This window comes from Lolium rigidum, chromosome 6, assembly GCF_022539505.1.
Source record: "Lolium rigidum isolate FL_2022 chromosome 6, APGP_CSIRO_Lrig_0.1, whole genome shotgun sequence".
NCBI lineage: Eukaryota > Viridiplantae > Streptophyta > Magnoliopsida > Poales > Poaceae > Lolium > Lolium rigidum.
This window is the reverse complement of record NC_061513.1, coordinates 297,180,515-297,190,195: the sequence shown is the minus strand read 5'-3', so window position 1 is coordinate 297,190,195 and position 9,681 is coordinate 297,180,515. Positions and strand designations below refer to the sequence as shown.

The 9,681-nt window shown below is 44.9% G+C and overlaps 1 protein-coding gene across 1 annotated transcript in view; it reads left to right on the top strand.

Moving 5' to 3' along the window:
* The first annotated feature begins 1,117 nt into the window (after nt 1-1,117).
* Nucleotides 1,118-9,681, top strand: part of LOC124664424 (LEAF RUST 10 DISEASE-RESISTANCE LOCUS RECEPTOR-LIKE PROTEIN KINASE-like 1.2) — a 31,240-nt gene continuing 22,676 nt past the window's right edge. The window contains exon 1 of the mRNA XM_047201950.1: nt 1,118-1,985. Within this exon, the coding sequence (XP_047057906.1) occupies nt 1,118-1,985 (868 nt within the window). The remainder of the gene's footprint in view (nt 1,986-9,681) is intronic.

Below are 9,681 nucleotides of genomic sequence, written 5' to 3'. Positions count from 1 at the left end.
CATTTGCCTCGTGAAAGGCAACGGTAGGGGCGCCACAGAACCGTAGGTTACCAAGAACCCATTATGCTAAGTTCTAATTGTTTTTATGAGCTTTCGATCAGCAGTTATCAAACTTCAAACCAACAATCAGTAGAGTGCAACTATATAAGATAATCCATTCATGCGGAAAAATCACCAAGCTTTCAACTATTAATCTCTTGTCACTTTTCCAAGGAATGCCAGCTTTCAACTTGTTGAAGATGGCGTTTCTGTGTTCGGTAGAAAAGTCTTTTAAATTTTAAATTTCTAAGTTCCGAGAGGAGTGCAGCGGAGCGGTAGAGTCGGTGGTGCCGCCGGCGGGGAGAGCCGCAAGGGAGGTGGGCATTGTGGTGGTGGCAGCGTCAGAGTTGAAGGAGGCGTTGAAAGACTTGACGTACATTGGAAAATTTTCTCATGTATATAGCATGCACACAATGTACAAATACATGGGGTGTACAAATACATGTGGTATACATAATCTACAAAGGGTTAGTATAATACTACAAGATTTAACAACTTGTTTAAGCGTGCAAGGATAATTTTCACGCGTGTGTTACATAGTCACGGTCAAGCAAAGGATTCACCTCCCACTGTAGATTATCGGATTCCTCTCCCAGGACAAATGCGGCACGATCGTGTCATACACACCGACCAACGAACAGTTATTTCACACAAGAAAAAGACAGGTTATTCTCCCCTCTTGCACGTAGTAGGTGCCGAGAATGATATTTCAGTCCTGAAGTAGGTGCCGAGAATGCTGTTTCAGAGCCGAGAACGTCTCAGAAAGAAAAGGTAGGTGCCGAGAGTTCAAACCCAAACCTAGAACGATCACCTTCTCCGCCGGTCACTGCCACGGCGGACCCACGTGTCCGGCGAGCTCCCACTACTCTCTGGGTGCACGGCGGCGTCCACTTGAGCGCGTCCTCCACGAAGCTTAGCCTCCAGCCTCCAGCACCAGTCACCGGAAACGAGTCAAGACATTCGGCAACGCTTTCCCTGCCCGCGTGGTCGACCTTCTTCTCCTTGCACGCATCACCTTCCTCTCGAGCTTCTCTCCTTCAGTTCAGGCCCTGCTTCAGCTCAGCTGCACGTACCCAAGATGAGTCCGTTCCGTGTCAGCGCCGCCGTGCTCTGCTCAGCCACGCTCCTCCTGCTAACCACCTTCCTGCCCACCCACGCCGTCAACACCACGGCGCCATCCCCCTCCTCGTCGCCGTCCTCCTGCGAGCCGGCGGCATGCGGCGCCCTGCGCATCGCGTACCCGTTCTGGCTGGACGGCACGCACCCGCCGGACTGCGGCTACCGGGCCTTCCAGGTCACCTGCGACAACAACAGCACGGTCGCCCTCAAGAACTCCTTCCTGGCCTACCAGATCGTCAACATCTCCTACGAGGCCAGCTCCTTCCAGATCGCCAACGGCGATCTCTCCGACTACGCCGCCTGCGACGCCGACCGGCTCAGCGTCAACGTCTCCGCCGACCTCGGCCTCGCGCCCTTCGGCATCAGCAAAGCCAACCGGGAGCTCTTCTTCATGTACAACTGCACCCACACCCTCCGGCCGCCGCCGCCTGACTGGGCGCCCGTCAACTGCACGGGTGCGCCTCGATCGTCCAGCTCGTCCGTGTTGAACCCGTTCGCCCGGCTTGCCGGCGGCTACATGCCCGACGAAGCCTGGGCGCCAGTGCAAGGGAACTGCACCGTGTCGATGATGCCGGTGCTCGGGTACGCCGGCGCCGCCGGGAAGGACTACCGCCGGCTCATGAAGGGCGGGTTCCAGCTGGATTACACGGTGGGGGACTGCACGGCGTGCAAGCAGAGCGGCGGGCTCTGCCGGATCAACACCACCTACGATGGTTTCGAGTGCCACTGCGCCAACGGCGTGTCCGACCTCATCATCGTCTGTGACGGTAACCAACTTAACTCGATCACAACGCCTTCATATATGTGCCTGTCTTCCATCTTCATTTGTCTATCCCATTATTCAGTTCAAACGAGTTTGCAGTGCAATGCATTAGTAAGTACTAAGTGTTAACCAGCGGCGATGTAGATAGCAGCAGCCATGTCATGTCATTTAATTCAAACACCAACACCACTCCTAAGTTTTATGGAGATTCTAAGTCAAATAAATAACTTATTCCCTTAGGATATATAAATCCATCGACTAATTACACGTCCTCAAGTATAAAAGGATCATCTCAAAAAAAAATTGCAACAAAAAAAGAGACTACATTGCCAAGCAAGATCTCTGGAATCGCCTAAAGAATTTAGGAGGATGTGGAAATATTTGTATTTGGAATTTAGGAATAAGTGCAAATTAATTCAATCATTTTTCCAACAATTTACAAAAAATGGGAAATTGTTGAAATAATTTTAAATCTGCTCATCGATGAAGAGCGAAATATATATCTAGACACTAGCAACGATTAGGAAATAGACCTCCTCTTGCTGGTTTTGTCAATAATTGTAAGGTGGTTGTAGACATTCACTTGGCATGTTCGTCCTTTTCTTCTACTTTTACGTCTCCTTTCCCAAGTGATTATATAGCTGCAAAAATTAAGGAGGTGTCAAGCGTGATCAAAATATTGACCATGCTAGTAAGACGTGTGGTGGCACATGCTTCGTATGCCACCACCTACTAAAGTTTCGAGAAGGACGTAAAACCTAATGCCATTTTATTGGCATATTTTCACCACTTGGGGTGTTTGCATCTCTGAACGCATTCCGAGCCTGTGGGGCTGCTCTTCTCCATAATCCATAAAGGTTTACTTGACGATTAGAGGGAAATCTTAGTAGCAACCAACAAGTTAGACTTAGCTCAAGTATATTCTAGATACTTAACGCGGTCAAAGGTAAGTAAATCAACCTACTCTTTCTGGCCTTGTCAATACATGTTGGTAAGCCTGATGTAGACAATTATCATGGTGTTCGCCTTTTGCTTCTCCTTTTTCATCTCTTTCCTGAAGTGATTCTATAGCCACCTCAGAGAGGTTTTTCAAAGGTGATCAAAGTAAGGAACAAGCTAGCAAACATGTAGCATCACGTGCTTCGTATGCCTCCACCTAAAGATTCGATAAGGATGTAAAACCTAATGCCACTTTATTGGCATATTTGCACAACTTTAGACGTATACATGTTTGAAAGCATTCCAAGTCCTAGGAGATACTCTTTTTTCACCCTAGAAAATCTTTATTTGACCGCTAACGGGAGACCTAAGGCCCTCCACAATGTGGCCGGTTCCCACGCCCTGAAATTATTGCCACCTCAGCACAGAGGATGTGAGAGAAAGATAGAGCACCGATTGTCACAGCGTGGTCGATGCCTCAAAATAAATACGGGACCCACTATATAGGTAAAATAGACTTGACCATGCCTATGTCCAGGTTTCTAGCGGAGAGGAGTCGTTGTAACAGCAGAGAATATACATATTTTAATGGCAGATGGATTTGGGAATCGGAGCACGAAGATGATCCGATGCCTGTAAACTTGGAAGCGGGCACCGGTCTCACAACGTGAGGGCACCGGCAAATGAAGCCCCAAATGATTTGGGCACCGATAAATTGTAACGTTGTGGAAGGCCTAAGTAACAACTTGAGTTAGGTCAAGTGTTCTACCCTTTTACGGATTTGTCTTCCTCCTCAACAGTTGGGTTCTCTTGCCGAAATTTTCCTCTTCCTTTCTCATGGCCATTGGGCCACGTCCAGACTATTTTCTGAAGAATGGGCCAAGGCCCTGGGAGAGATCAGTCTTTTATATAGAAGGAACACACAAAGTACTGGGAGAGATCAGTCTTCTTACAAGTTTAAGCAACAAACCAAAACCATCTAGAACCAGACCACCTAGTTACAAACTACAGCTCGCACCCGAAGTTCTGCAGCAACTAAATAAACAGGGACGAAACAAAAAGAGCACATGGACACTCATCTAGCTAGCACCTTAAGTTAAACCTATAGATAAAATATGTCTATACATCTCTCCATATTTAGATAAACTTGAGAAACTTTCGTAGGAATGAAGGGAGTATTATTCATGGGTAAGCCACCGATTTTTTCATTGCACAAGAGATTATTTTACACGGGCCAAATGGACCAGGAGAGCTCTCCAACCACTTCCCACATGATGTAAATAGATCTAACCCTAGTGTTTTAAGATCCATGTTACCGAAATCATCAATACTTTTGTGATGGCCCACCGAACCTAAAGTTTCTTTCAGCCTTCAGTAGTTAAAATGAGAGAGGGGGCATCCGAAAATCAGATCATTGGCTATCTGTTACTCCACATATATGTATCCCACACCGCACCACCACCACCATCAAAACTGAAGGCGTAAGTTAGTGACGGGGTATCGGGAGATCCGGCCATTCATAGGGGTTAAATCTTGGAGAGGGGGTTGAATATTTTAAATTTTGGAAAATGAGAAAAAACAGATAATACAAAAGAACATAAATCCGAAAAGAAAAAAGAAAACCGCTAAAACCTGAAGAAACCACTAAGTCAGGAGAACCAGGCTAGAAGATTCTAGAAACTTCCCAAACAAACAGAATAAAAACCCGGCTAAAAACCGCCTATTGTAGCCTTCGCTAAATGGACTGGCCCAACCATCGATCGCTTCGGTATTCTATTTGCCACTAGTAACCATGAAAGCAAATAGCCAAAGTTTAGATTTCCACATATTTAGAAAAGGAGGCTGCCATAAATATGTCCCCACATAATGTGTACTCATGCATACATTTCCAAAACTTCTCCCGCCGATTTTTATTTTAAAAAAATCCATTACGTAAATGAGGCAAAATCTACTCATCGCTCGTTGCGGGGAGTGATTCGCTCTCGACTGAAGTTCAAATATAAAATCAATTTTTAAAATGTTCAAATTAAAAAACATTCAATTTTTTAAAAGTTCGAAAATAAAAATGTTCAAATTTTTAAAAATGTTCATTTTTCAAAATTATTCAAATTAAAAAATGTTAGTTCAATTTCAAGAAATATTCTTTTTTTAAGTAAATTCAATTTTTTGGAAATGTTTTTAAATAGAAAAATTAAAAGTAAATGAAAACGAAAAAGAAGTACGTTTTGTTGGGCCATTCAAGTGCGGCGCATTGACACAATGCTTTTGGCGGGAGGATACCTGGGCATCTGCCAGGCCGGGCCAAAAATAAGTCGCACACTCAAAATATAGGCCTAAGAACTGGCCCGGCCTGGCAAAAAGCCTGTTGAGCCGACAGGCCGCTTCCTTATTTCGTGTAAAATTCAAACTAGCTTGAAATCAAGGCGTCGTATCTTATGAATCCACAACCTTCATGTATCTCGGTATCCATCTATTCTTGATCATCTGATCTAGATCGTAGCACTATAAGTGAATCTATGGTAAACTTTCAAAAACACATGAAAGTTGTGTTTCATAAGATACGACGCCTGAAATCAATTCTAAGTTAGGCTAAAAAGTTATCAGATCAAAATCCCATTAGTTATATGAAATCTAAAATTTGGATAAACTTGAAAAATTTCGGTTACCAAAATTTTAACCTTGCCATAGGCTATCTCACGGCAGCATGTGGTCAATATCACTCGAGGCAGAGCGTTTGTGTACGCTACAATTACCGTTTTATTTTCCTGTTTTGCACTTAACTCGGTGTGAATTTCTTTTTATAGGATGAGGTACATGTAGCTCGTTTGAAAATAATCAAAAATGGTATTTAAAAGTTTTAGAAAAATCAAGATGTAGGCAATATTGGGTTCTATTAATGTCAGAAATTTGAACTCTAGATACCACATGATCAAGGTTGTGCAAAAATAACAAATTCTGACATATTTTAAGGTTTAGGAAGTTTGTATTATTCACTATCGTAGATGTCAAATTTTATCGTTTTTTTGTCACAGCCTTGATTATAAAGTATTTTAAGTTTAAATTTTTATGATGGTAGAGCACAACTTTATTGACATCTAACTTTATTTTCAGATTTTGGTATTTTTAAAATGTTATTTTTTGATATTTTAGAAAAAAAACAAGCTACATGTAGCTCGAGCTACACTTGTGGTTTCCGGCACTTCAGTCCACCATAAATCTTGTCAGCTGTATCTATGCATCAGAAAAAAGCCAGTACTATGCATCTGATGCTCTCCCGGATTGGCGCGCATACATCAAAGTCATCCCAAAAAATTGCTAAATTATACTACAAAAAATATCTTGTGAATTTTCAACATTGGACGGCTGACCAGACTCTGTTCCCAACGTCATCAAATGCCCAAATGTCACACAAATCGGCTCCTCTCTTCGACTGATACCCCATCTTAAGATACCACAAATAAAAGGATTCTTTCCTTTCTCCATTTCCTCCAATATCAAAATGCAGTCGCACGTTCGAGCCGGGCTACGTCCGCTGCTGCTACTGCTCATGGCTCTGCTTGGCGCCACCGGCGCCTCGCCCGCGCAGCCGCAGCCGCCAGACGAGAGCTGCGCGCCGGCGGCGTGCGGCAACCTGATCATCACATACCCGTTCTGGCTGCGCGGCCGCCACGCGCCCAGCTGCGGCTTGCCGGCCTTCGACGTCACGTGCAGCGACGACCCTACGGGCGCCACGCCGCCCAGCCTCAGCGACTCCAACCTCCGCCTCATCGACATCCGCTACGGCGACCGCACCGTCGTGGCCTTCCACGCCCGCCTCGTCTCCGGCGGCGCCTGCCGCGCCATGCGGTTCAACGTGTCCACCAGCCTCGCGCTCTCGCCGCTCGCCGTCAGCGCCGCCAACTGGGAGCTCTTCTTCCGCGCCAACTGCACACGCGCGCCGCCGCCGCCAGCAGAGGCGCTCCCGCTCGACTGCCCCGGCGCCGGCGCGTGGTCCGTGTACGCCGGACGGAAGTACCAGCCTGGAGACGGCGGGCTTGCACCGGCTGCGCCGCCAGCGCCGCCAGCGGAGCCGGCAGGGTGTAACCACACAGTCGTGCCGGTGATGCCCGGATCGGAGCTGAGGACGTGGGATGACTACCCGGGGATCGTCCGGCGCGGGTTCATGCTGGAGTGGACGGTGCCGGGCGACTGCGCAGCGTGCAACGCGACCGGCGGCCGGTGCCGGTACGAGGCCGGCGACAACGCGTTCGGCTGCCTCTGCCCCGGCGGCCGCGTGCAGTCGGCGACGTGCGGTGAGTTGCTCTCACTGACATTACTTCTGCCACTTCGTGCCATACATTTTGTTTTGACCATTCCTCGTGCTCACAATCGATTGGCCAAATCAGCGATTAATTAGTAGCAAACGTGTGTAGGAGCCGAAATCAGTACTGTAGCATGAAAATGGTGAAATTTTAGAGTAACGTATGGAATCATGCGCCCATTACTTTGACCAGAAAAGTCAGCGCCTAGATGCTAATTAACACACTTCTTCCATCCATAAATAAATATCTTGCATTTATCTAAATTTAAATATAAATTATTTTGTGGATAGAGAAAGTATTTTATTTAAAAAACGATGGTCATATAAGGTACTTAAAATCTAAGGCGCGATTTTGACACTATCTCCATACTAGTGCACTGGAGGTTATGGAAGGAGAGATGTATTTTTCAGCGGGAGTACAATGGATATGATCATGTCTTTGAACTGATTTTGGAGGACATCAGTGCCCTGGAGGGCAGCCGGCTGTATTTTGACCCTTTAAATCCTCTTCTAGTGTCTGTGGGGAGTTTAGGTTGTTTCTCTGTTGCTTTTGGGTTTTTTTTACTGGCGGCTACCTTAGCCAATTTTTACCACGCAGTTGGCTCTTTATAAAACCTCATTTTTTTTGTTTTAATGAAGTTTGGCTGAAGGCCCTTCAAAAAAAAAAAAATAGTGCAAGAGAAGATAACTACGTGTGAAATATCCACAGGTACACCCATTGCTCCAAAGGAAAACAATCTTCATGTGCTACCGGTGGATAAATTGCTTACTTATCGTTGCAATTATTGGCCCACCAACTCATTTTAACCCAGATCATAGGGGTTTACATCAGGATTTGGATCATCCCAAAAGACTAGCATGTTAAGGGAACGTCTTTACCCTTATAAATCGCTCAAACTCTTCTTCCAACTAATGTGGAACTAAACCCAACAAATATCTCTCACACATTGGTCACGTTGAGCTCATTTAACACATCATTTTCAACCCACCACCATACCTTGAGTATACATGCGATTTGCATTCAGGTATCTGGCCTCTGATACCAATTGTTACAGTTGTTGGGTTCGTACACGAATGTCTCAACCCACTAACTTAGCACAATAAGAGACCATACAAACTTACATCAGGCTTTGGACCATTTCCAAAATTACTAGCTTGTTAGGAAGGACACCCTTAGCCTTATAAATCTGTTTCGGTATCCTCCCACGATCAATGTAGGATTAAACTCACACTCATTTACTTGTACGAGGAAATCTAGTCACACAAACTGAAAACTCACAACATCGCACATATCAAACAGCAGAGATTCATCCATCTTGATCGTCAAAGCAATGGCCGGTCATCATAGGGGAAGTGGGATGTACACGTCACTTGAGAGCCCAAATATCAAAAAGCGCGGGCATATCTTATTTGTGTCCATTCACGGAAATGGTTGTCATCTATCACTTACAGACAAGATTAATTATTTATTTTTTGCACATCAATTTTTTTGCATTTTTTTGTCAACTTTCAGAAATTCTATTATCAACTATCAGGGTTTTAAAACTTTTGGATTCAAAATTTATATTCCTCATTGCTCTTAAATCTTTCAGCAAAAAGTTTAGCTTGAAAAAGAAAAAAATCAGAATTTCAAAAACTTAATTTCTTTAAAAAAAATCAAACATGTTTAGACTTTCATAAATAAAAAAGCATACAATGAAGGGGGGGGGGTATCTTAGGCTCGGTCATGCGCATGCACTAGCTAATCTTTCTCCTTACGTTTACAGTCCTATTCGTTTTTAAAGCAACCGATAGGAATGCCCTTTTTTAGCTGTTGAAATCGGGATAACCACCCTGGCCTTTGCATCATATGATGAACAAAACTTCTTTTATTCTGAGGTTTCAAACTGTAGTTTATTAAAAATCGCAGGTCACGCATAGTAGATACATGAATCAACCATCTAAAAAAATATCCATATAGTATCTATCCATATTGAAATCGCCTAGTATGTGACCATCCAGCCTGGAGAAACCATCTGCGGTCGACAACATCCTGAAGTCGTAGATGCCCGCTGATCTGCGGGAAATATGGAACCACTTCATGGGCTGTTGCATGTGGCACTACATATATTTTTTTTTGGATCTTCTCCTTCCGAACGTTCCAAATGACATACATAAGTTGTCTTCTACTATTACATTTCAATTTCTTGTCAACCCCGAGGATCATGGCTTCCACCAACTATGGAAGGAAGAGTGGACCACTAACGAAAGGGCCTTAATGAAAGTGTCCACATACTAGCTAGGCATGCACCAACTTCTACACCTATGAGGTGAAAGAGGAGTATTTTCAAAGATGGGTGCCGTCTCTGGTACACAAAGAGATAGTTGGAACGATGGGTCATGGGGCCAGCCGCTAGCCTATCAGTCGTGGGAATCCTGCCGAGGTAGGGCCAACCCCTAGCCCTAGCCTATCAGTGTTTGAATCCTGACATGGAGGACAACCCAAGAGAACATGGTGCACTTACGGTCGACATGCACACAA